General features: G+C 61.4%; 1 protein-coding gene across 1 annotated transcript; it reads left to right on the forward strand.

The window, feature by feature from the left end:
- Positions 1–217: 217 nt before the first annotated feature.
- Positions 218–23,078, forward strand: bcap31 (B cell receptor associated protein 31). Its single transcript, XM_078206075.1, has 8 exons — positions 218–278; positions 7,373–7,487; positions 8,733–8,833; positions 10,025–10,169; positions 17,101–17,236; positions 18,659–18,782; positions 19,774–19,874; positions 22,638–23,078. Exons 2-8 carry the CDS (start codon positions 7,396–7,398, stop codon positions 22,674–22,676), a joined length of 738 nt encoding a protein of 245 aa, XP_078062201.1. The 5' UTR covers positions 218–278; positions 7,373–7,395; the 3' UTR covers positions 22,677–23,078.
- The last annotated feature ends 1,200 nt before the right edge of the window (positions 23,079–24,278 follow it).

Genomic DNA, 24,278 nt, shown 5'->3' on the forward strand with positions numbered 1-24,278 from the left:
ATTATTAATAATGATATATTTATCAGGGGAATATTGACGTTCATTAACAATAAATATTATCATTAACAAGCTAAGCCCACTTTCCTCCCTCGCCTCCCACGCCCTGCGCCACAGGGCCCCGGGCTGCCCTCACAATCGAGGCCCAGGCTTCAGGACACACACCAGGCCGCGCAGCGCCACATCCGCTTCCGGCCCCACACAGGGTGAAAGGTCAGACCCGCCCTCACAACGCATCGGAAGTTACGTCAGAGGTTCCAGACTGGACAGAGTTGGGACAGGTGAGAGGGATTTTCTGAGGGAGAGTGCAGGGGGTGAGGGGTTCCCTGAGGGAGAGTGCAGGGGGTGGGGTTCCCTGAGGGAGAGTGCAGGGGGTGGGGTTCCCTGAGGGAGAGTGCAGGGGGTGGGGTTCCCTGAGGGAGAGTGCAGGGGGTGGGGTTCCCTGAGGGAGAGTGCAGGGGGTGGGGTTCCCTGAGGGAGAGTGCGGGGGGTGGGGTTCCCTGAGGGAGAGTGCGGGGGGTGGGGTTCCCTGAGGGAGAGTGCGGGGGGTGGGGTTCCCTGAGGGAGAGTGCGGGGGGTGGGGTTCCCTGAGGGAGAGTGCGGGGGGTGGGGTTCCCTGAGGGAGAGTGCGGGGGGTGGGGTTCCCTGAGGGAGAGTGCGGGGGGTGGGGTTCCCTGAGGGAGAGTGCGGGGGGTGGGGTTCCCTGAGGGAGAGTGCGGGGGGTGGGGTTCCCTGAGGGAGAGTGCGGGGGGTGGGGTTCCCTGAGGGAGAGTGCGGGGGGTGGGGTTCCCTGAGGGAGAGTGCGGGGGGTGGGGTTCCCTGAGGGAGAGTGCGGGGGGTGGGGTTCCCTGAGGGAGAGTGCGGGGGGTGGGGTTCCCTGAGGGAGAGTGCGGGGGGTGGGGTTCCCTGAGGGAGAGTGCGGGGGGTGGGGTTCCCTGAGGGAGAGTGCGGGGGGTGGGGTTCCCTGAGGGAGAGTGCGGGGGGTGGGGTTCCCTGAGGGAGAGTGCGGGGGGTGGGGTTCCCTGAGGGAGAGTGCGGGGGGTGGGGTTCCCTGAGGGAGAGTGCGGGGGGTGGGGTTCCCTGAGGGAGAGTGCGGGGGGTGGGGTTCCCTGAGGGAGAGTGCGGGGGGTGGGGTTCCCTGAGGGAGAGTGCGGGGGGTGGGGTTCCCTGAGGGAGAGTGCGGGGGGTGGGGTTCCCTGAGGGAGAGTGCGGGGGGTGGGGTTCCCTGAGGGAGAGTGCGGGGGGTGGGAAGAGGGGTTTCCTGAGGGAGAGTGCAGGGGGTGGGGTGAGGGGTTTCCTGAGGGAGAGTGCAGGGGGTGGGGTGAGGGGTTTCCTGAGGGAGAGTGCAGGAAGGGGGGTGAGGGGTTTCCTGAGGGAGAGTGCATGGATGGGGGTGATGGTTTTTCTGAGGGAGAGGGCAGGGTTGGGGGTTCCTGAGGGAGGGTGCAGGAAGGGGGGGTGAGGAGTTTCCTGAGGGAGGGGGGATGTGAGGGGTTTCCTGAGGGAGAGTGCAGGGAGGGGCGTGAGGGGTTCCCTGAAGGAGAGTGCCTGGAGGGTGTGAGGAGTTCCTTGAGGGAGAGTGCAGGGAGTGGTGGGGGTGAGGGGTTCCCTGAGGTAGAGTGCGGGGGGGGGGGTGGAGCTGAGGGGTTTGCTGAGAGAGAGTGCAGGGAGAGGGGTTTGCTGAGGGAGAGTGCACGGAGGGGAGCGAGGTGTTTGCTGAGGGAGAGTGCAGGGAGGGGGGTGAGGGGTTTCCTGCGTGAGAATGCAGGAAGGGGGGATGTGAGGGGTTTCCTGAGGGAGAGTGCAGGGAGGGGGGTGAGGGGTTTCCTGAGGGAGAGTGCGGGGAGGGGGGGTGAGGGGTTTCTTGAGGGAGAGTGCAGGGAGGGGGTGAGGGGTTTCCTGAGGGAGAGTGCGGGGACGGGGGTGAGGGGTTTCCTGAGGGAGAGTTTGGGAAGGGGGGTGAGGGGTTTCCTGAGGGAGAGTTTGGGAAGGGGGGTGACGGGTTTCCTGAGGGGGAGTGCAGGGAGGGGGGTGACGGGTTTCCTGAGGGAGAGTGCGGGGACGGGGGTGAGGGGTTTCCTGAGGGAGAGTGCGGGAAGGGGGGGGTGAGGTGTTTACTGAGGGAGAATGCGGGGAGGGGGTGAGGGGTTTCCTGAGGGAGAGTGCAGAGGGGGGTGGGTGAGGGGTTACCTGAGGGAGAGTGCAGAGGGGGGGTGAGGGGTTTCCTGAGGGAGAGTGCAGAGGGGGGTGGGTGAGGGGCTTCTTGAGGGAGAGTGCAGGGAGGGGGGGTTAGGGGGTACCTGAGGGAGAGTGCTGGGAGGGGGGTGAGGGGTTTCCTGAGGGAGAGTGCAGGGAGGGGGGTGAGGGGTTTCCTGAGGGAGAGTGCAGGGAGGGGGGTGAGGGGTTTCCTGAGGGAGAGTGCAGGGAGGGGGGTGAGGGGTTTCCTGAGGGAGAGTGCAGGGAGGGGGGTGTGGGGTTTCCTGAGGGAGAGTGCAGGGAGGGGGGTGAGGGGTTTCCTGAGGGAGAGTGCATGGGGGGAGAGAACTGGGAGGGAGGGGGTGGGGTTGTGAGGGGTTTCCTGAGGAAGAGTGCAGGGAGGGGGGTGAGGGGTTTCCTGAGGGAGAGTGCAGGGAGGGGAGTGAGGGGTTTCCTGAGGGAGAATGCAGGAGGGGGGGGGGTGAGAGGGCTCCTGAGGGAGAGTGCAGACGGGGGTGGGTGAGGGGTTGTTGAGGGGTTTCCTGAGGGAGAGTGCAGAGGGGGGTGAGGGGTTTCCTGAGGGAGAGTGCAGAGGGGGGTGGGTGAGGGGCTTCTTGAGGGAGAGTGCAGGGAGGGGGTGAGGGGTTACCTGAGGGAGAGTGCAGAGGGGGGGTGAGGGATTTCCTGAGGGAGAGTGCAGGGAGGGGTGTGAGGGGTTTCCTGAGGGAGAGTGCAGAGGGGGGGGTGAGGGGTTTCCTGAGGGAGAGTGCAGAGGGGGGTGGGTGAGGGGCCTCTTGAGGGAGAGTGCAGGGAGGGGGTGTTAGGGGGTTCCTGAGGGAGAGTGCTGGGAGGGGGGTGAGGGGTTTCCTGAGGGAGAGTGGAGGGAGGCGGGCTGAGGGGTTTCCTGAGGGAGAGTGCAGGGAGGGGGGTGAGGGGTTTCCTGAGGGAGGGTTTGGGAAGGGGGGTGAGGGGTTTCCTGAGGGAGAGTGCAGGGAGGGGGGTGAGGGGTTTCCTGAGGGAGAGTGCGGGAAGGGGGGGTGAGGTGTTTACTGAGGGAGAGTGCAGGGAGGGGAGGTGAGGTGAGGGGTTTCCTGAGGGAAAGTGCAGGGAGGGGGGGGGAGGGGTTTCATGAGGGAGAGTGCAGAGGGGGGTGGGTGAGTGGTTTCCTGAGGGAGAGTGCTGGGAGGGGGGTGAGGGGTTTCCTGAGGGAGAGTGCAGAGGGAGGTGAGGGGTTTCCTGAGGGAGAGTGCAGAGGGGGGTGGGTGAGGGGCTTCTTGAGGGAGAGTGCAGGGAGGGGGGGTTAGGGGGTTCCTGAGGGAGAGTGCAGGGAGGGGGGTGAGGGGTTTCCTGAGGGAGAGTGCAGGGAGGGGGGTGAGGGGTTTCCTGAGGGAGAGTGCAGGGAGGGGGGTGAGGGGTTTCCTGAGGAAGAGTGGTGGGATGGGGGTGAGGGGTTTCTTGAGGGAGAGTGCGGGGAGGGGGGGTGAGGGGTTTCCTGAGGGAGAGTGCAGGGAGGGGGGTAAGGGGTTTCCTGAGGGAGAGTGCAGGGAGGGGGGTGAGGGGTTTCCTGAGGGAGAGTGCAGGGAGGGGGGTGAGGGGTTTCCTGAGGGAGAGTGCAGGGAGGTGTGTGAGGGGTTTCCTGAGGGAGAATGCAGGAAGGGGGGGGTGAGAGGGTTCCTGAGGGAGAGTGCAGACGGGGGTGGGTGAGGAGTTTCCTGAGGGAGAGTGCAGGGAGGGGTGGGTGAGAAGTTTCCTGAGGGAGAGTGCATGGAGGGGTTGAGGGGTTTCCTGAGGGAGAGTGCGGGGTGGGGCGGGTGAGGGGTTTCCTGAGGGAGAGTGTAGGGAGGGGGGCTGAGGGGTTTCCTGAGGGAGAGTGGAGGGAGGGGGGTGAGGGGTTTCCTGAGGGAGAGTGCAGAGGGGGGTGGGTGAGGGGTTTCTTGAGGGAGAGTGCAGGGACGGGGGTAGGGGTTTCCTGAGGGAGAGTGCGGGGAGGGGCGGGTGAGGGGTTTCCTGAGGCAGAGTGCGGGGAGGGGGGTGAGGGGTTTCCTGAGGGAAAGTGCAGGGAGGTGTGGGTGAGGGGTTTCCTGGGTGAGGGGTTTCCTGAGGGAGAGGGCGGGGTTGGGGGGGTGCAGTTTACTGAGGGAGGGTGCAGGGAGGGGGCGTGTGGGGTTCCTTGAGGGAGAGTGCGGGGAGTCGAGTGAGGGGTTCCCTGAGGGAGAGTGCCTGGAGGGTGTGAGGGGTTCCTTGAGGGAGAGTGCAGGGAGTGGTGGGGGTGAGGGGTTCCCTGAGGGAGGGGGTTTTGAGGGGTTTCCTGAGGGCGAGTGCAGGGAGGGGTGGTTGGGGGGTTTCCTGAGGGAGAGTGCAGGGAGGGGTGGTTGGGGGGTTTCCTGAGGGAGAGTGCAGGGAGGGGGGTGAGGGGTTTCCTGAGGGAGAGTGCGGGGAGGGGGGGTGAGGGGTTTCCTGAGGGAGAGTGCAGGGAGGGGTGGTTGGGGGGTTTCCTGAGGGAGAGTGCATGGAGGGGGGTGAGGGGTTTCCTGAGTGAGAGTGCAGGAAGGGGGGACGTGAGGGGTTTCCTGAGAGAGAGTGCAGGGAGGGGGGTGAGGGGTTTCCTGAGGGAGAGTGCGGGGAGGGGGGGTGAGGGGTTTCCTGAGGGAGAGTGCAGGGAGGGCTGGGTGAGGGCTTTCCTGAGGGTGGGGGGATGTGAGGGGTTCCCTGAGGGAGAGTTCAGGGAGTCGAGTGAGGGGAGGGGGGGGGGTGGTTTCCTGAGGGAGAGTGCGGGGAGAGTGGGGTGAGGGTTTTCCTGGGGGAGAGTGCAGGGAGGGGGGGGGGGGTGAGGGTTTTCCTGGGGGAGAGGGCGGGGCTGGGGGGGGTGGTTTCCTGAGGGAGAGTGAAGGGACGGTTGTGAGGGGTTCCCTGAGGCAGAGTGCAGGGAGGCGGAGGGGGTTTCCCTGAGGGGCGGAGTGCAGGGAGGGGACGGTGAGGGGTTCCCTGAGGGAGAGTGGGGGGTGGAGGGGGGGTGATGAGTTCCCTGGGGGTGAGTGGGGGGTAGTCCGGGGGTGGGTGGTTTCCAGAGGGTGGGGGGGGCTCCAGGCGGAGAGTGCAAGCAGGGGGGTGAAGGGTTCACTGTGGGAGAGTGCAGGGAGCGGTGGGGTCGTTTCTTGGGGGAGAGTGCGGGGGGGGGGGGGTCGTTTCTTGGGGGAGAGTGCGGGGGGGTTCGTTTCTTGGGGGAGAGTGCGGGCGGGGTCATTTCTTGGGGGAGAGTGCGGGCGGGGTCATTTCTTGGGGGAGAGTGCGGGGGGGGGTCGTTTCTTGGGGGAGAGTGCGGGGGGGGGTCGTTTCTTGGGGGAGAGTGCGGGGGGGGGTCGTTTCTTGGGGGAGAGTGCAGGGGGGGGTCGTTTTTTGGGGGAGTGCGGGGGGGGTCGTTTCTTGGGGGAGAGTGCGGGGGGGTCGTTTCTTGGGGGAGAGTGCGGGGGGGGGTCGTTTCTTGGGGGAGAGTGCGGGGTGGGTCGTTTCTTGGGGGAGTGTGCAGGGGGGGGTCGTCTCTTGGGGGAGAGTGCGTAGGGGTTGTTTCTTGGGGGAGAGTGCGGGGGGGGGTCGTTTCCTGGGGGAGAGTGCGGGGGGGGGGGTCGTTTCCTGGGGGAGAGTGCGGGGGGGGGGGTCGTTTCCTGGGGGAGAGTGCGGGGGGTCGTTTCCTGGGGGAGAGTGCGGGGGGGGGTCGTTTCTTGGGGGAGAGTGCGGGGGGGGTCGTTTCTTGGGGGAGAGTGCGGGGGGGGTCGTTTCTTGGGGGAGAGTGCGGGGGGGGTCGTTTCTTGGGGGATTGTGCAGGGGGGGGGGTCGTCTCCTGGGGGAGAGTGCGTAGGGGTTGTTTCTTGGGGGAGAGTGCGGGGGGGGGGTCGTTTCCTGGGGGAGAGTGCGGGGGGGGGTCGTTTCCTGGGGGAGAGTGCGGGGGGGGGTCGTTTCCTGGGGGAGAGTGCGGGGGGGGGGGTCGTTTCCTGGGGGAGAGTGCGGGGGGGGGGTCGTTTCCTGGGGGAGAGTGCGGGGGGGGTTCGTTTCCTGGGGGAGAGTGCGGGGGGGGGTCGTTTCCTGGGGGAGAGTTCAGGGGGGGTTGTTTCCTGGGGGAGAGTGCGGGGGGGTGGTCGTTTCCTGGGGGAGAGTGCGGGAGGGGGGAGTCGTTTCCTGGGAGAGGGGGGGGGGGGGGGGGAGTCGTTTCCTGAGGGGGGGGTCGTTTCCTGGGGGAGAGTGTGGGGGGGGGGGGGGCGGTCGTTTCCTGGGGGAGAGTGCGGGGGGGTGGGGGGAGTCGTTTCCTGGGGGAGAGTGCCGGGAGGTGGGGTCGTTTCCTGGGGGAGAGTGAGGCGGGGGGGTGGGGGGAGTCGTTTCCTGGGGGAGAGTGCCGGGAGGTGGGGTCGTTTCCTGGGGGAGAGTGAGGCGGGGGGGGTCGTTTCCTGGGGGAGAGTGAGGCGGGGGGGGGGGTCGTTTCCTGGGGGAGAGTGAGGCGGGGGGGGGTCGTTTCCTGGGGGAGAGTGCGGGGCGGGTTGCCGGGGAGTGGCGGGGGGGGGTGTTTCCTGGGGGAGAGTGCGGGGCGAGGCGGGGTGCCGGGGAGTGGGGGGGGGGGTGCCGGGGAGTGGGGGGGGAGGGGGAGTCGTTTCCTGGGGCAGAGTGCGAGGAGGGAATGAGAGGTTTCCTGAGGGAGAGTACAGGGACTGGGGTTTCCTGAAGGGAGTGGAGGGTGAGTAAAGCTCCTCTACACTGTCCCCATCAAACACTCCCAGGACAGGTACAGCACGGGGTTAGATACAGAGTAAAGCTCCCTCTACACTGTCCCCATCAAACACTCCCAGGACAGGTACAGCACAGGGTTAGATACAGAGTAAAGCTCCCTCTACACTGTCCCCATCAAACACTCCCAGGACAGGTACAGCATGGGGTTAGATACAGAGTAAAGCTCCCTCTACACTGTCCCCATCAAACACTCCCAGGACAGGTACAGCACGGGGTTAGATACAGAGTAAAGCTCCCTCTACACTGTCCCCATCAAACACTCCCAGGACAGGTACAGCACAGGGTTAGATACAGAGTAAAGCTTACTCGACACTGTCCCCATCAAACACTCCCAGGACAGGTACAGCACAGGGTTAGATACAGAGTAAAGCTCCCTCTAACTTGTTGCTTCTCTTCCTTGCAGATTTGTGAACACTGTGTTTCACCATGAGTCTCCAATGGACGGCAGTCGCTGGCTTCCTCTACGCTGAGGTGTTTGCCTTGCTGTTAATGTGCATCCCCTTTGTATCGGCAAAACAGTGAGTCTCGCACACATTTCATTTATCCCCTTCTTCCAGCCAGGACAGGCCATTCGGCCCCTTCTTGAGCCTGCTGCGCTTTTCCATGTGACCGTGGGTGGCCTTGCACCTCGAGTCCATCCTTTCCCCCGTCCCTCCTTCCCATCAGTGTCCAGAAAATTTCTTGCCATCTCTGTCTCGGATACAGTCGATAACTCACCTTCTGAGGGGGTTGAGAATTCTAAAGATACCCCCCCCCCCCTCCTCGCCTCAGGCTGCCTATTTTGGAGTGGGTGGGGAAAGGAGGACAGTCCTCAGCATTGACCCTGTCAAGTCCCCTCCCCTTTCTAATATGCCTTCCTGTGAGGTTGCCTCTCATCCTTCCAAACCCGAGGGATATTTGACTTGTTCCCCTCAACCTCTCCATGTGGGAAAACCCTCATTACAGCAAAGTTCGATAGTGTGAGAACTCTCCTGTGTTCAGAGTCTGTGTCAGAGAGTCCATTCAGCCCAATCTCTTTATGCTAGCACCTTCTCACTGTGATGCTAACCATCGCCCCCCCATCTCTGTCACTTCCTGCATCCACTGCATGACACTCTCTTCATGTTATCTCCTACAGCCCCAACATCCCTGCCTACCTCTGTAACCTCCTCCAGCCCCTACAACCCTCCCTATCTCTGTAACCTCCTCCAGCCCCTACACCACTCCCTATCTCTGTAACCTCCTCCAGCCCTACAACCCTCCCTATCTCTGTAACCTCCTCCAGCCCCTACAACCCTCCCTATCTCTGTAACCTCCTCCAGCCCCCTACACCCCTCCCTATCTCTGTAACCTCCTCCAGCCCTCTACACCCCTCTCTCTTTCTCTGTAACCGAGCTGTCGGGGTGCTGTGTGCCACGCTGAGATGGTGCTGTGCCGTTGAAGGGATCGGTGATGATGAAGCATCACGGTGTCGGGGTGGAGAGGAGCTAAAAGTGCCGTCGGGCGTGGCGCGGGAGCCGCGCCGTCAGGAGGTGAGGGCGCTGAGGGTTCAATGGTTTATCCTGAAAGAGAGCACCTCTGACAGTGCAGCTTCCCCTCAGCGCTGACAGCAGTGCCGAGTGTTGATCCTGGGTGAAGAGGCTGCTGTCCCGGTTTGTTCGACATGGCCTCAGACCCGCCTGACATGATCTCGGAGAGACACCGCCCCGTCCCTGGCTGTGCTGTCAGTGAGCACCCTGGGGCCAGTGACCTTTCTAACCCGAGTCTTTCTCCTGTCCTTACAGGTGGCAGAGGTTCTTCCGATCTGGCCTGTTCAATCTGGTGGTTTCCTACGGCAATAAATTCTTCTTCTTCCTCATTGCACTGCTCATCTTCCTGATGTTCGGTAGGTGCTGCCTGATTGTGGGGTCGGTCTGGGTGCTTTCTGATTGTGGGGTCGGCCCGGGTGCCGCCTGATTGTGGGGTCGGCCCGGGTGCCGCCTGATTGTGGGGTCGGCCCGGGTGCCGCCTGATTGTGGGGTCGGACCGGGTGCTTTCTGATTGTGGGGTCGGCCCGGGTGCCGCCTGATTGTGGGGTCGGCCCGGGTGCCGCCTGATTGTGGGGTCGGCTCGGGTGCCGCCTGATTGTGGGGTCGGCCCGGGCGCCGCCTGGCTGCGGGGTCGGCCCGGGCGCCGCCTGGCTGCGGGGTCGGCCCGGGCGCCGCCTGGCTGCGGGGTCGGCCCGGGCGCCGCCTGGCTGCGGGGTCGGCCCGGGCGCCGCCTGGCTGCGGGGTCGGCCCGGGCGCCGCCTGGCTGCGGGGTCGGCCCGGGCGCCGCCTGGCTGCGGGGTCGGCCCGGGCGCCGCCTGGCTGCGGGGTCGGCCCGGGCGCCGCCTGGCTGCGGGGTCGGCCCGGGCGCCGCCGGGCTGCGGGGTCGGCCCGGGCGCCGCCGGGCTGCGGGGTCGGCCCGGGCGCCGCCGGGCTGCGGGGTCGGCCCGGGCGCCGCCGGGCTGCGGGGTCGGCCCGGGCGCCGCCGGGCTGCGGGGTCGGCCCGGGCGCCGCCGGGCTGCGGGGTCGGCCCGGGCGCCGCCGGGCTGCGGGGTCGGCCCGGGCGCCGCCGGGCTGCGGGGTCGGCCCGGGCGCCGCCGGGCTGCGGGGTCGGCCCGGGCGCCGCCGGGCTGCGGGGTCGGCCCGGGCGCCGCCGGGCTGCGGGGTCGGCCCGGGCGCCGCCGGGCTGCGGGGTCGGCCCGGGCGCCGCCGGGCTGCGGGGTCGGCCCGGGCGCCGCCGGGCTGCGGGGTCGGCCCGGGCGCCGCCGGGCTGCGGGGTCGGCCCGGGCGCCGCCGGGCCCCACTGCGCTGTTGGGGTGTCAGCGTCGATCTGTGGCTGCTCAGATTGTGTCCTCAAACTGTCTCCCGTAGCCCTCGGTGTCCTCGGTCCCAGTGAGGCTACAGGCGCGGAGCTTCCCAATGCTCTGAGTCTCCCTCATTGCCCCGAGGCGGGGGTGGCTGGGCCCTGACTGCTGAGGCAGGGCCTCTCTGGCATGGTGTCAGCGATACATCAACGCTCTCTCCTTGTTCTTTCTCCCTCTCTCTCACAGACGCAGTCCGCGAGATACAGAAATACAGTGTGCCCGACAAGGTGGACCTGAAAAACAATCCAGTGGCCGAGGATCACGTCCACATGAAGCTCTTCCGAGCCCAGAGGAACCTTTACATCGCCGGCTTTTCCCTCCTCCTCTGGTTGTGAGTGTCAAGGGCGCTTTACTCTGTATCTAACCCCGTGCTGTACCTCTCCTGGGAGTGTTTGATGGGGGACAGTGTAGAGGGAGCTTTACTCTGTATCTAACCCCGTGCTGTACCTGTCCTGGGAGTGTTTGATGGGGACAGTGTAGAGGGAGCTTTACTCTGTATCTAACACCGTGCTGTGCCTGTCCTGGGAGTGTTTGATGGGGACAGTGTAGTGGGAGCTTTACTCTGTATCTAACCCCGTGCTGTACCTGTCCTGGGAGTGTTTGATGGGGGACAGTGTCGAGGGAGCTTTACTCTGTATCTAACCCCGTGCTGTACCTGTCCTGGGAGTGTTTGATGGGGGACAGTGTAGAGGGAGCTTTACTCTGTATCTAACCCCGTGCTGTACCTGTCCTGGGAATGTTTGATGGGGGACAGTGTAGAGGGAGCTTTACTCTGTATCTAACCCCGTGCTGTTCCTGTCCTGGGAGTGTTTGATGGGGACAGTGTAGAGGGAGCTTTACTCTGTATCTAACCCCGTGCTGTTCCTGTCCTGGGAGTGTTTGATGGGGGACAGTGTAGAGGGAGCTTTACTCTGTATCTAACCCCGTGCTGTTCCTGTCCTGGGAGTGTTTGATGGGGACAGTGTAGAGGGAGCTTTACTCTGTATCTAACCCCGTGCTGTACCTGTCCTGGGAGTGTTTGATGGGGGACAGTGTAGAGGGAGCTTTACTCTGTATCTAACCCCGTGCTGTACCTGTCCTGGGAGTGTTTGATGGGGACAGTGTAGAGGGAGCTTTACTCTGTATCTAACCCCGTGCTGTACCTGTCCTGGGGGTGTTTGATGGGGACAGTGTAGAGGGAGCTTTACTCTGTATCTAACCCCGTGCTGTACCTGTCCTGGGAGTGTTTGATGGGGGCAGTGCAGAGGGAGCTTTACTCTGTATCTAACCCCGTGCTGTACCTGTCCTGGGAGTGTTTGATGGGGACAGTGTAGAGGGAGCTTTACTCTGTATCTAACCCCGTGCTGTACCTGTCCTGGGAGTGTTTGATGGGGACAGTGTAGAGGGAGCTTTACTCTGTATCTAACCCCGTGCTGTCTCTGTCCTGGGAATGTTTGATGGGGACAGTGTAGAGGGAGCTTTACTCTGTCTCTAACCCCGTGCTGTACCTGTCCTGGGAGTGTTTGATGGGGACAGTGTAGAGGGAGCTTTACTCTGTATCTAACCCCGTGCTGTACCTGTCCTGGGAGTGTTTCATGGGGACAGTGTAGAGGGAGCTTTACTCTGTATCTAACCCCGTGCTGTACCTGTCCTGGGAGTGTTTGATGGGGACAGTGTAGCGGGAGCTTTACTCTGTATCTAACCCCGTGCTGTACCTGTCCTGGGAGTGTTTGATGGGGACAATGTAGAGGGAGCTTTACTCTGTATCTAACCCCGTGCTGTACCTGTCCTGGGAGTGTTTGATGGGGACAGTGTAGAGGGAGCTTTACTCTGTATCTAACCCCGTGCTGTACCTGTCCTGGGAGTGTTTGATGGGGACAGTGTAGAGGGAGCTTTACTCTGTATCTAACACCGTGCTGTGCCTGTCCTGGGAGTGTTTGATGGGGACAGTGTAGTGGGAGCTTTACTCTGTATCTAACCCCGTGCTGTACCTGTCCTGGGAGTGTTTGATGGGGGACAGTGTCGAGGGAGCTTTACTCTGTATCTAACCCCGTGCTGTACCTGTCCTGGGAGTGTTTGATGGGGGACAGTGTAGAGGGAGCTTTACTCTGTATCTAACCCCGTGCTGTACCTGTCCTGGGAATGTTTGATGGGGGACAGTGTAGAGGGAGCTTTACTCTGTATCTAACCCCGTGCTGTTCCTGTCCTGGGAGTGTTTGATGGGGACAGTGTAGAGGGAGCTTTACTCTGTATCTAACCCCGTGCTGTTCCTGTCCTGGGAGTGTTTGATGGGGGACAGTGTAGAGGGAGCTTTACTCTGTATCTAACCCCGTGCTGTTCCTGTCCTGGGAGTGTTTGATGGGGACAGTGTAGAGGGAGCTTTACTCTGTATCTAACCCCGTGCTGTACCTGTCCTGGGAGTGTTTGATGGGGGACAGTGTAGAGGGAGCTTTACTCTGTATCTAACCCCGTGCTGTACCTGTCCTGGGAGTGTTTGATGGGGACAGTGTAGAGGGAGCTTTACTCTGTATCTAACCCCGTGCTGTACCTGTCCTGGGGGTGTTTGATGGGGACAGTGTAGAGGGAGCTTTACTCTGTATCTAACCCCGTGCTGTACCTGTCCTGGGAGTGTTTGATGGGGGCAGTGCAGAGGGAGCTTTACTCTGTATCTAACCCCGTGCTGTACCTGTCCTGGGAGTGTTTGATGGGGACAGTGTAGAGGGAGCTTTACTCTGTATCTAACCCCGTGCTGTACCTGTCCTGGGAGTGTTTGATGGGGACAGTGTAGAGGGAGCTTTACTCTGTATCTAACCCCGTGCTGTCTCTGTCCTGGGAATGTTTGATGGGGACAGTGTAGAGGGAGCTTTACTCTGTCTCTAACCCCGTGCTGTACCTGTCCTGGGAGTGTTTGATGGGGACAGTGTAGAGGGAGCTTTACTCTGTATCTAACCCCGTGCTGTACCTGTCCTGGGAGTGTTTCATGGGGACAGTGTAGAGGGAGCTTTACTCTGTATCTAACCCCGTGCTGTACCTGTCCTGGGAGTGTTTGATGGGGACAGTGTAGCGGGAGCTTTACTCTGTATCTAACCCCGTGCTGTACCTGTCCTGGGAGTGTTTGATGGGGACAATGTAGAGGGAGCTTTACTCTGTATCTAACCCCGTGCTGTACCTGTCCTGGGAGTGTTTGATGGGGACAGTGTAGAGGGAGCTTTACTCTGTATCTAACCCCGTGCTGTACCTGTCCTGGGAGTGTTTGATGGGGACAGTGTAGAGGGAGCTTTACTCTGTATCTAACCCCGTGCTGTACCTGTCCTGGGAGTGTTTGATGGGGACAGTGTAGAGGGAGCTTTACTCTGTATCTAACCCCGTGCTGCACCTGCCCTGGGAGTGTTTGATGGGCATGATGTGGAGATGCCGGCGTTGGACTGGGGTGAACACGGTAAGAAGCCTCACAACACCAGCTTAAAGTCCAACAGGCTTATTTGGTAGCAAATGCCATTAGCTTTCGGAGTGCTGCTCCTTCGTCAGATGGAGTGGAAATCTGCTCTCAAACAGGGCACAGAGACACAAAGTCAAGTTACAGAATACTGATTAGAATGTGAATCTCTACAACCAACCAGGTCTTAAAGATACAGACAATGTGAGTGGAGGGAGCATTAAGCACAGGTTACAGAGATGTGTATTGTCTCCAGACAGGACAGCCAGTGAGATTCTGCAAGTCCAGGAGGCAAGCTGTGGGGGTTACTGATAATGTGACATAAACCCAAAATCCCGGTTGAGGCCGTCCTCATGTGTGCAGAACTTGGCTATCAGTTTCTGCTCAGCGACTCTGCGCTGTCGTGTGTCGTGAAGGCCGCCTTGGAGAGCGCTTAGCCGAATATCAGAGGCTGAATGCCCGTGACCGCTGAAGTGCTCCCCCACAGGAAGAGAACAGTCAGACCATTGTCCGCAGCAAACTACCCAGCCTTCAGGGGAAAAGTGACCACGACACCACACAACCCTGCCACAGCAACCTCTGCAAGACGTGCCGGATCATCGACATGGATGCCATCATCTCACGTGAGAACACCATCTACCAGGTACACGGTACCTACTCTTGCAACTCGGCCAACGTTGTCTACCTGATACGCTGCAGGAAAGGATGTCCCGAGGCATGGTACATTGGGGAAACCATGCAGACGCTATGACAACGGATGAATGAACACCGCTCGACAATCACCATGCAGGAGTGTTCTCTTCCTGTGGGGGAGCACTTCAGCGGTCACGGGCATTCAGCCTCTGATCTTCAGGTAAGCGTTCTCCACGACGGCCTTCACGACAGCGCAGAGTCGCTGAGCAGAAACTGATAGCCAAGTTCCGCACACATGAGGACGGCCTCAACCGGGATGTTGGATTTATGTAACACTATCAGTAACCCCCACAGCTTGCCTCCTGGACTTGCAGAATCTCACTGGCTGTCCTGTCTGGAGACAATACACATCTCTTTAACCTGTGCTTAATGCTCCCTCCACTCACATTGTCTGTATCTTTAAGACCTGGTTGGTTGTAGAGATTCGCATTCTAATCAGTATTCTGTAACTTGATTTTGTGTCTCTGTGCCCTGTTTGAGAGCAGATTTCCACTCCATCTGACGAAGGAGCAGCACTCCGAAAGCTAATGGCATTTGCTACCAAATAAACCTGTTGGACTTTAACCTGGTGTTGTTAAAACTCTGACTGTGTTTGATGGGGACAGTGTAGAGGGAGCTTTACTCTGTATCTAACCCCGTGCTGTACCTGTCCTGGGAGTGTTTGATGGGGACAGTGTAGAGGGAGCTTTACTCTGTATCTAACCCCGTGCTGTACCTGTCCTGAGAGTGTTTTGGAGATTTGTTTGGAACTGCTGCAATACTGACAATCTCCAGCAGTCAGCATCAGCGCTCCATGCTGGTGACGCAGTGGGCTCTGGGGCGATGGCAGTGAACCTGTGTGAACCACAGTGTGTCGCTGCAGCTTGCATTTCTGGAACGTCCAAACCTCTTTGAAAAATTTCTCCAGTTCCTGTCCCGAATAAGGATTGAGGGTCAGGTGATGTCTGCATAACCCGTTTCTGCCAGAATAACCGCTCCTCCCACAGTGCGGTGCTCCCTCAGCACTGACCCGCCCACAGTGCGGCGCTCCCTCAGCACTGACCCTCGCACAGTGCGGCGCTCCCTCAGCACTGACCCGCCCACAGTGCGGCGCTCCCTCAGCACTGACCCGCCCACAGTGCGGCGCTCCCTCAGCACTGACCCTCCCACAGTGCGGCGCACCCTCAGCACTGACCCTCCCACAGTGCGGCGCTCCCTCAGCACTGACCCTCCCACAGTGCGGCGCTCCCTCAGCACTGACCCTCCCACAGTGCGGCGCTCCCTCAGCACTGACCCTCCCACAGTGCGGCGCTCCCTCAGCACTGACCCTCCCACAGTGCGGCGCTCCCTCAGCACTGACCCTCCCACAGTGCGGCGCTCCCTCAGCACTGACCCTCCCACAGTGCGGCGCTCCCTCAGCACTGACCCTCCCACAGTGCGGCGCTCCCTCAGCACTGACCCTCCCACAGTGCGGCGCTCCCTCAGCACTGACCCTCCCACAGTGCGGCGCTCCCTCAGCACTGACCCTCCCATAGTGCGGCGCTCCCTCAGCACTGACCCATAGTGCGGCGCTCCCTCAGCACTGACCCTCCCACAGTGCGGCGCTCCCTCAGCACTGACCCTCCCACAGTGCGGCGCTCCCTCAGCACTGACCCTCCCACAGTGCGGCGCACCCTCAGCACTGACCCTCCCACAGTGCGGCGCTCCCTCAGCACTGACCCTCCCACAGTGCGGCGCTCCCTCAGCACTGACCCTCCCACAGTGCGGCGCTCCCTCAGCACTGACCCTCCCACAGTGCGGCGCTCCCTCAGCACTGACCCTCCCACAGTGCGGCGCTCCCTCAGCACTGACCCTCCCACAGTGCGGCGCTCCCTCAGCACTGACCCTCCCACAGTGCGGCGCTCCCTCAGCACTGACCCTCCCGCAGTGCGGCGCTCCCTCAGCACTGACCCTCCCGCAGTGCGGCGCTCCCTCAGCACTGACCCTCCCGCAGTGCGGCGTTCCCTCAGCACTGACCCTCCCGCAGTGCGGCGCTCCCTCAGCACTGACCCTCCCGCAGTGCGGCGCTCCCTCAGCACTGACCCTCCCGCAGTGCGGCGCTCCCTCAGCACTGACCCTCCCGCAGTGCGGCGCTCCCTCAGCACTGACCCTCCCGCAGTGCGGCGTTCCCTCAGCACTGACCCTCCCGCAGTGCGGCGCTCCCTCAGCACTGACCCTCCCGCAGTGCGGCGCTCCCTCAGCACCGACCCTCCCACAGTGCGGCGCTCCCTCAGCACCAACCCTCCCACAGTGCGGCGCTCCCTCAGCACTGACCCTCCCTCGGCGCTGGCCCTCCCGGCACCGTGAGTCCAGATCGCGGGGCTGCGTGGGGGTGCTGGGCAGCGTCACACCCACATCCTTTATTCGATGAGAGAGTTGTGTGAGAGAGGAGTCGGGTGGTGGGGCTGTGAGGAGGCAGAGGGACAGAGCAGCCAGTGTGTGTGTGCTGTGACTCTCGGCCTGGAGATGCTGTTATCGGGATTGGTAAAGAGCTGACTGGCTTGTGATTTGCTGGGGTCAGATTGCTGATGTGCTGATAAGCAGGAACCTTGTGACTTTCCAAGAAAAGACTGCTTCCTTGAAATGTTGCGTCTGTGTTTTTTTTTTCATTCACCTTTCTTCCCCTTTCACCTTCTCCGCCTCTCGAGCAGGTCCCTCATGCGGCGCTGTGCAGCCCAACAGCATGTTCATACTTCAGCCTCTGACTCTCCAGCTCCTGACCTCCTTATTCAGCAGCTATTCAACTGCATAACTCCCCCCTCCCACCAGAGTCCCCCCCCCCCCCTCCTATTCCCCATTCCTCCCCTTCCCGGTCCCTCCCCGGTTCTCTCCTCCTCCCCAACCCCCACCGTGCCCATGGACCTGGCCACCCACATTCCCGACCCGGACAGGAGCTGATGGGGTGGGGAAAGCTGAGGTGGTGCAGAGAAAGAGGCGGGGAGGGAGGGTGGGGGAAATCAGTGAGTGCATTTTTACAATTCCTCTGGTCTCCTATTCTCCATGATGTGGAGATGCCGGCGTTGGACTGGGGTAAACACAGTAAAGTTGGAGCTCCGAAAGCTTGTGTGGCTTTTGCTACCAAATATAAACCGGTTGGACTTTAACCTGGTGTTGTTAAACTCCTATTCTCCAACAGCGTGCTGCGCCGCTTGGTCACTCTGATATCCCAGCAAGCCACGCTGCTAGCCACCAACGAGGCCTTCCGGAAACAGGCGGAAAGTGCGACGGAAGCAGCAAAGAAATACATGGAGGAGAATGAGGTTCTGCACAAGGTGAGCTTTCTGACACAACCTCTCTGCCCTCACCATGCCAGGATGTCAAACAGGAGGAGGCCATTCAGCCCCTCTCTCTGTCGAGCCTGTTACACAGGAACAGGAGGAGGCCATTCAGCCCCTCTCTCTCGACCCTGTTGCACAGGAACAGGAGGAGGCCATTCAGCCCCCCTCTCTCTCTCTCTCGAGCCTGTTACACAGGAACAGGAGGAGGCCATTCAGCCCCTCTCTCTCTCGAGCCTGTTACACAGGAACAGGAGGAGGCCATTCAGCCCCTCTCTCTCTCAAGCCTGTTACACAGGAACAGGAGGAGGCCATTCAGCCCCTCTCTCTCGACCCTGTTGCGCAGGAACAGGAGGAGGCCATTCAGCCCCCCTCTCTCTCTCTCTCGAGCCTGTTACACAGGAACAGGAGGAGGCCATTCAGCCCCTCTCTCTCGACCCTGTTGCACAGGAACAGGAGGAGGCCATTCAGCCCCTCTCTCTCGACCCTGTTGCACAGGAACAGGAGGAGGCCATTCAGCCCCTCTCTCTCTCGAGCCTGTTACACAGGAGGAGGCCATTCAGCCCCTCTCTCTCGACCCTGTTGCACAGGAACAGGAGGAGGCCATTCAGCCCCTCTCTCTCTCTCGAGCCTGTTACACAGGAACAGGAGGAGGCCATTCAGCCCCTCTCGAGCCTGTTACACAGGAACAGGAGGAGGCTATTCAGCCCCTCTCTCTCTCAAGCCTGTTACACAGGAACAGGAGGAGGCCATTCAGCCCCTCTCTCAAGCCTGTTACACAGGAACAGGAGGAGGCCATTCAGCCCCTCTCTCTCTCAAGCCTGTTACACAGGAACAGGAGGAGGCCATTCAGCCCCTCTCTCTTAAGCCTGTTACACAGGAACAGGAGGAGGCCATTCAGCCCCTCTCTCTCTCAAGCCTGTTACACAGGAACAGGAGGAGGCCATTCAGCCCCTCTCTCTCTCTCTCAAGCCTGTTACACAGGAACAGGAGGAGGCCATTCAGCCCCTCTCTCTCTCGAGCCTGTTACACAGGAACAGGAGGAGGCCATTCAGCCCCTCTCTCTCGACCCTGTTGCACAGGAACAGGAGGAGGCCATTAAGCCCCTCTCTCTCGAGCCTGTTACACAGGAACAGGAGGAGGCCATTCAGCCCCTCTCTCTCGACCCTGTTGCACAGGAACAGGAGGAGGCCATTCAGCCCCTCTCTCTCGACCCTGTTGCACAGGAACAGGAGGAGGCCATTAAGCCCCTCTCTCTCTCGAGCCTGTTACACAGGAACAGGAGGAGGCCATTCAGCCCCTCTCTCTCGACCCTGTTGCACAGGAACAGGAGGAGGCCATTCAGCCCCCCCTCTGTGTGCGTTGCAGTTGATTCAGCTTCTGATGCGAGTGTTATCTGTTGCTTCCCTTGGACTGCAGGGGCTGAAGGATGCTGGAATTGAACTAAAGGAAAAGGGAGAGCAGGTGGATGTGGAGAAAGAGAACGTGAAACTGAAAACAAACGTACGTGAGCTGAAGACCGAGGTGGAGGAAGCAAAGAAATGTGAGTGGGAATCAGTGCTGAGGGAGCGCCGCACTGTGGGAGGGTCAGTGCTGAGGGAGCGCCGCACTGTGGGAGGGTCAGTGCTGTGGGAGGGTCAGTGCTGAGGGAGCGCCGCACTGTGGGAGGATCAGTGCTGAGGGAGCGCCGCACTGTGGGAGGGTCAGTGCTGAGGGAGCGCCGCACTGTGGGAGGGTCAGTGCTGTGGGAGGGTCAGTGCTGAGGGAGCGCCGCACTGTGGGAGGATCAGTGCTGAGGGAGCGCCGCACTGTGGGAGGGTCAGTGCTGAGGGAGCGCCTCACTGTGGGAGGGTCAGTGCTGAGGGAGCGCCGTGCTGAGGGAGCGCCGCACTGTGGGAGGGTCAGTGCTGAGGGAGCGCCGCACTGTGGGAGGGTCAGTGCTGAGGGAGCGCCGCACTGTGGGAGGGTCAGTGCTGAGGGAGCGCCGCACTGTGGGAGGGTCAGTGCTGAGGGAGCGCCGCACTGTGGGAGGGTCAGTGCTGAGGGAGCGCCGCACTGTGGGAGGGTACAGAGGGACCCTGGCGCCCTGTTACATAAACTGCAAAAAGTTACTTGCGGGCATAGCTGGTTATCAGGAAGACAAATGGGAATGTTGCCCTTTATCGCGAAGGGGGGTGGTGTATAAAAGTCGGGAAGTCTTGCTCCAACTGCACAGGGAGTTGGTGTTTCTGCAGCTGGAGCACTGCGAACAGTTCTGGTCTCCTCACCCTCACTGAAGGAGGGATCCACTCGCATCGGAGGCCGTTCAGAGAAGGTTCACTGGGCCGGTTCCTGGGTGAAGGAGGGTTTTTATCTTATGGGGAATAGGTTGAGCAGGTTAAGGCCTGTCCAGGTGGGGGGGGAGCAGGGCTCAGAGGGGCAGAATGGCCTGACTCTGTTTCTAATGTGCTCTCTGGGTGGGTGTGTACTTCCTGTGTTGTGCTGTAAGCTGAGTCTTATTATCCTTTGAGTTATGCTGCACTTTTCTCTCGCAGCCCTTCAGAAGTCGGAGAGTGAGGTGATGGCCATCAAGAAGCAGGCGGAAGGACTGACCAAGGAATATGACCGGCTGCTGGATGAACACGCCAGGCTGCAGGTTTGTGTCCCGCACCCCATCCTCCTCCCGCACAGTTCACATGCTGCCTCAGAGCAACCCCACCCTGCAGGAGGGTCAGTGCTGAGGGAGCGCCGCACTGGGGGAGGGTCAGTGCTGAGGGAGACCGCACTGTGGGAGGGTCAGTGCTGAGGGAGCGCCGCACTGTGGGAGGGTCAGTGCTGAGGGAGTGCCGCACTGTGGGAGGGTCAGTGCTGAGGGAGCGCCGCACTGTGGGAGGGTCAGTGCTGAGGGAGCGCCGCACTGTGGGAGGGTCAGTGCTGAGGGAGCGCCGCACTGTGGGAGGGTCAGTGCTGAGGGAGCGCCGCACTGTGGGAGGGTCAGTGCTGAGGGAGCGCCGCACTGTGGGAGGGTCAGTGCTGAGGGGGCGCCGCACTGTGGGAGGGTCAGTGCTGAGGGGGCGCCGCACTGTGGGAGGGTCAGTGCTGAGGGAGCGCCGCACTGTGGGAGGGTCAGTGCTGAGGGAGCGCCGCACTTTGGGAGGGTCAGTGCCGAGGGAGCGCCGCACTGTGGGAGGGTCAGTGCCGAGGGAGCGCCGCACTGTGGGAGGGTCAGTGCCGAGGGTCAGTGCCGCACTGTGGGAGGGTCAGTGCTGAGGGGAAGTTTGGGGGACTGGGCTTGAGACACTCCTGCATGGTTACTGGGAGAAGAAGCAGGGGGTTTGGGTGAGTCTCAGTGAGGCAGTGCTGGCACCATCTTAGCCAAGATCGAGGTAGTACGAGAGGGCGGAGGGAGAGGGGCAAATGCCCAGAGATGCCTGAATGAACAGGCCCCATGGCAAACTGACTTGCATCCTGTTAAATGCTCACAGCTCAGGGCAACACACTGCCCACTGCAGTGCTGTCGCTGGCGAAGGCCCCACAGGGGTTGGGATAGATGCCAATCAAAGCACCCTGTTCAGAGCTCGCTGAGGCATGACTGCAGCATGCAGCGCTGTGGGGGGCCTGAGTGTCGTAAATAAAACTGTGTCAGCAGAGGGGGATTAATGATTGATCGCAAGCCTGTAGATATACCTCAGCTTTTCCGCACAGCAGCAGGTTATAAATAGAGTTGCTGTGTGTATTTGTGTGTCTGATCGGGATATTTTGAGAATACCTTGTGACATCTGTAAAAGTTCAAAGTCCCAGTGGGCTCCAGTTGCCACAGGGCGAGCGTCACTCTGTGTGGCTGCGTCGCTCGCGCGCTGTCCTTCCCCGTCCATCTTTCTCAATTCCCCCCTTTTGCACACTCGCTCGCACTGTGTCTCGCACAAGCTCTCCCTCTTGCACGCTGCTGTGTCTCTTGCTCTTTCTCTCATGCCCTAGCGCTCACTCACGCCCTCCTGTGTGTGCCCCCTCTTTCTTGCCCCGGTGGGTGCGTACTCTCTGGAGACTGCACAATATTCGGTGGGGGGAGGGAGAGAATGGGAACAGCAAGAAGCCATTCGGCCCCTCTCAAGCCTGTTGTCCTCGTTCTGAGAATCGTGGGACCCGTGCGTCACTGGCTAACCAGCATTTATTGCCCATCCCTCGTTACCCTGGCCAGACCAGGTAAGGACAGCAGATTTCCTTCCCTAAAGGACATTAGTGAAGTAGGTGGGTTTTTCCGACAATTGACACATGAAATTTATGATAATGGTGTACAAGATTATGAAGGGGATGGATAGGGTGAACGGTGGGAAGCTTTTTCCCAGATCAGAAGTGACGTTCACGAGGGGTCACGGACTCAAGGTGAGGGGGGCGAAGTATAACTCAGATATTAGAGGGATGTTTTTTTACACAGAGGGTGGTGGGGCCTGGAATGCGCTGCCAAGTAGGGTGGTGGAGGCAGGCACGCTGACATCGTTTAAGACTTACCTGGATAGTCACATGAGCAGCCTGGGAATGGAGGGATACAAACGATTGGTCTAGTTGGACCATGGAGCGGCACAGGCTTGGAGGGCCGAAGGGCCATGTTTCCTGTGCTGTACTGTTCTTTGTTCTTTGGTTTCATGGTCATCCGCAGATTCTTAATTCCAGGTATTTTTTTATTGGATTCAAATTCCACCATCTGCCGTGGCGGGATTCGAACCCGGGTCACCAGAACATTAGCTGAGTTTGAGTGATAATATCACTAGGCCATCGCCTCTCTCTCTCTCTCTCCACCCCTGTCTGGATATCTCAAAACCTCCATCAAATCACCCCTCAGCCTTCTAAATTCCCGGGAAGAGATTTTTCCTCGCCCCGAGTCTGAAATGGCCGCCCTGTGATCCTGAGAGTGCGGCGCTCTCTGTCTCTCTCTCTCTCTCTCTCTCTATCTCTCTCTCTCTATCTCTCTCTCTCTCTCTCTCTTTCAACACCCTCCAAGTGACCTTTCCATGGCGACCATTGGCCCTCTGCAAGGGAAGAGTGAAGGCTGAGGTCAGCTCTGATAAGTCACCGTGTTGCCTCGGGAAGGACAATGGGAAGGATTTGAAATGACCACCAACCCCCCCCCCCCCCCCCCCCCTCCCAATAAGGTCATGGAGCTCAAAACCCCCCCCCCCCCCCACCAAGGGGATTTTTATAAAAGGGCACAAGGTGTGTGTGGATGAGGTGTGAATGGCACGGTCGGTGGTGTGTACGAAACGGGGCAAATAAGTCGTGGTTGGAGTCTGGGAGGGGGTGCCAGGTGGCCCCCTTGCGTCAGGGCTCGGGGTGAGATGCGAGGTCGTGCGGGGGGGGGGGGGGGTGCTTGGAGGCCACGTGATTTGAACTGTTTTTTTATTGTCCCCCCCCTCCCCTGCAGTCGAAAATGGATCAGACCAAACTGAAGAAGGAAGAATGATTGGATTTTCCCCCTCGACACGGAGGGATTCTGGCGCAGTGTCGCGACCGGGAGTTGGTTGTTAGCCTGTGTGTGTGGGTGGGGGGGGGGGTGAGGGGGGCTGGGGTGTGGGCGTTTTGTTGGACATTTTGTATTGTACCGACCATAGCTTTTACTGCGAATCACGTTCGATGTGACTGAGCTGTTCTGTTTGTGTGCGTGGGGTTTTCTGTTTTGTTCTTTTGGGAGAAAAACATTTTTTTCTTTATTCCTCTTAAACCGCTGGAGAAATGAGGCGGATCCTTGAGTTGGCGGGACCAACCCCGCCCCCCAACCCCGCCCCCCAACCCCGCCCCCCAACCCTGCCCCCCAACCCTGCCCCCCAACCCTGCCCCCCAACCCTGCCCCCCAACCCCGCCCCCCAACCCTGCCCCCCAACCCTGCCCCCCAACCCCGCCCCCCAACCCCGCCCCCCAACCCCGCCCCCCAACCCCGCCCCCCAACCCCGCCCCCCAACCCCGCCCCCCAACCCCGCCCCCCAACCCCGCCCCCCAACCCCGCCCCCCAACCCTGCCCCCCAACCCCTGCCCCCCAACCCTGCCCCCCAACCCTGCCCCCAACCCTGCCCCCCAACCCTGCCCCCCCCAACCCTGCCCCCCAACCCTGCCCCCCAACCCTGCCCCCCAACCCTGCCCCCCAACCCTGCCCCCCAACCCTGCCCCCCAACCCTGCCCCCCAACCCTGCCCCCCAACCCCGCCCCCCAACCCCGCCCCCCCAACCCCGCCCCCCCAACCCCGCCCCCCCAACCCCGCCCCCCCAACCCCGCCCCCCAACCCCCGCCCCCCAACCCCGCCCCCCAACCCCGCCCCCCAACCCTGCCCCCCAACCCCGCCCCCAACCCCGCCCCCAACCCCGCCCCCCACCCCGCCCCCCAACCCCGCCCCCCAACCCCGCCCCCCAACCCGCCCCCCAACCCCGCCCCCCAACCCCGCCCCCCAACCCCGGCCCCCAACCCCGGCCCCCCCCCAGCCAATTTGGGCAGAGGTTCACAACGGTTCCGAATATACCATCACCCCCCCCCCCCCCCCCCCAACCGTCCAGTATCATTCTCTGCCCCTCCGGAGATAGCAGAGTCTGAGGGTTGATTTGCAGCCCCGTTGCCTCAGTGTTTTGGGGAGGGGTTGATGCCGGGGACGCGGTCTTGTTTCGGGGCGAGGGCTGGCGTTTGTGGAGGGTGCAGTTACCCAGCCAGCAATGACTGTGGCCGGGTTGCGATGGTGGAACAGGGGGAATGGTTCACATCTTCCGGCAACTGCGGGTTCGTCCACGAGCTTTCAGATCCCTCGCCGTTGGCCCTCCCTGTCTCATGTTCCCCTCCCTCGCTCTCGCACACGCCCACTCCCTCTCTCTCTGCCCTGCTCTCGCGCTCCCTCTCTCTGCCCTGCTCTCGCTCACTCCCCGTCTCTCTCTCTCTGCCCCGCTCTCGCTCACTCCCATCTCTCTCTCTCTCTCTCCCCTCTCTCTCTCTCTCTCTCTCCCCCCTCTCTCTCTCTCCCCCCTCTCTCTCTCTCCCCTCTCTCTCTCTCTCCCCCCCTCTCTCTCTCTCACTCCCCTCTCTCTCT

Source organism: Mustelus asterias, unplaced genomic scaffold (assembly GCF_964213995.1).
Source record: "Mustelus asterias unplaced genomic scaffold, sMusAst1.hap1.1 HAP1_SCAFFOLD_1242, whole genome shotgun sequence".
NCBI classification, from domain to species: domain Eukaryota; kingdom Metazoa; phylum Chordata; class Chondrichthyes; order Carcharhiniformes; family Triakidae; genus Mustelus; species Mustelus asterias.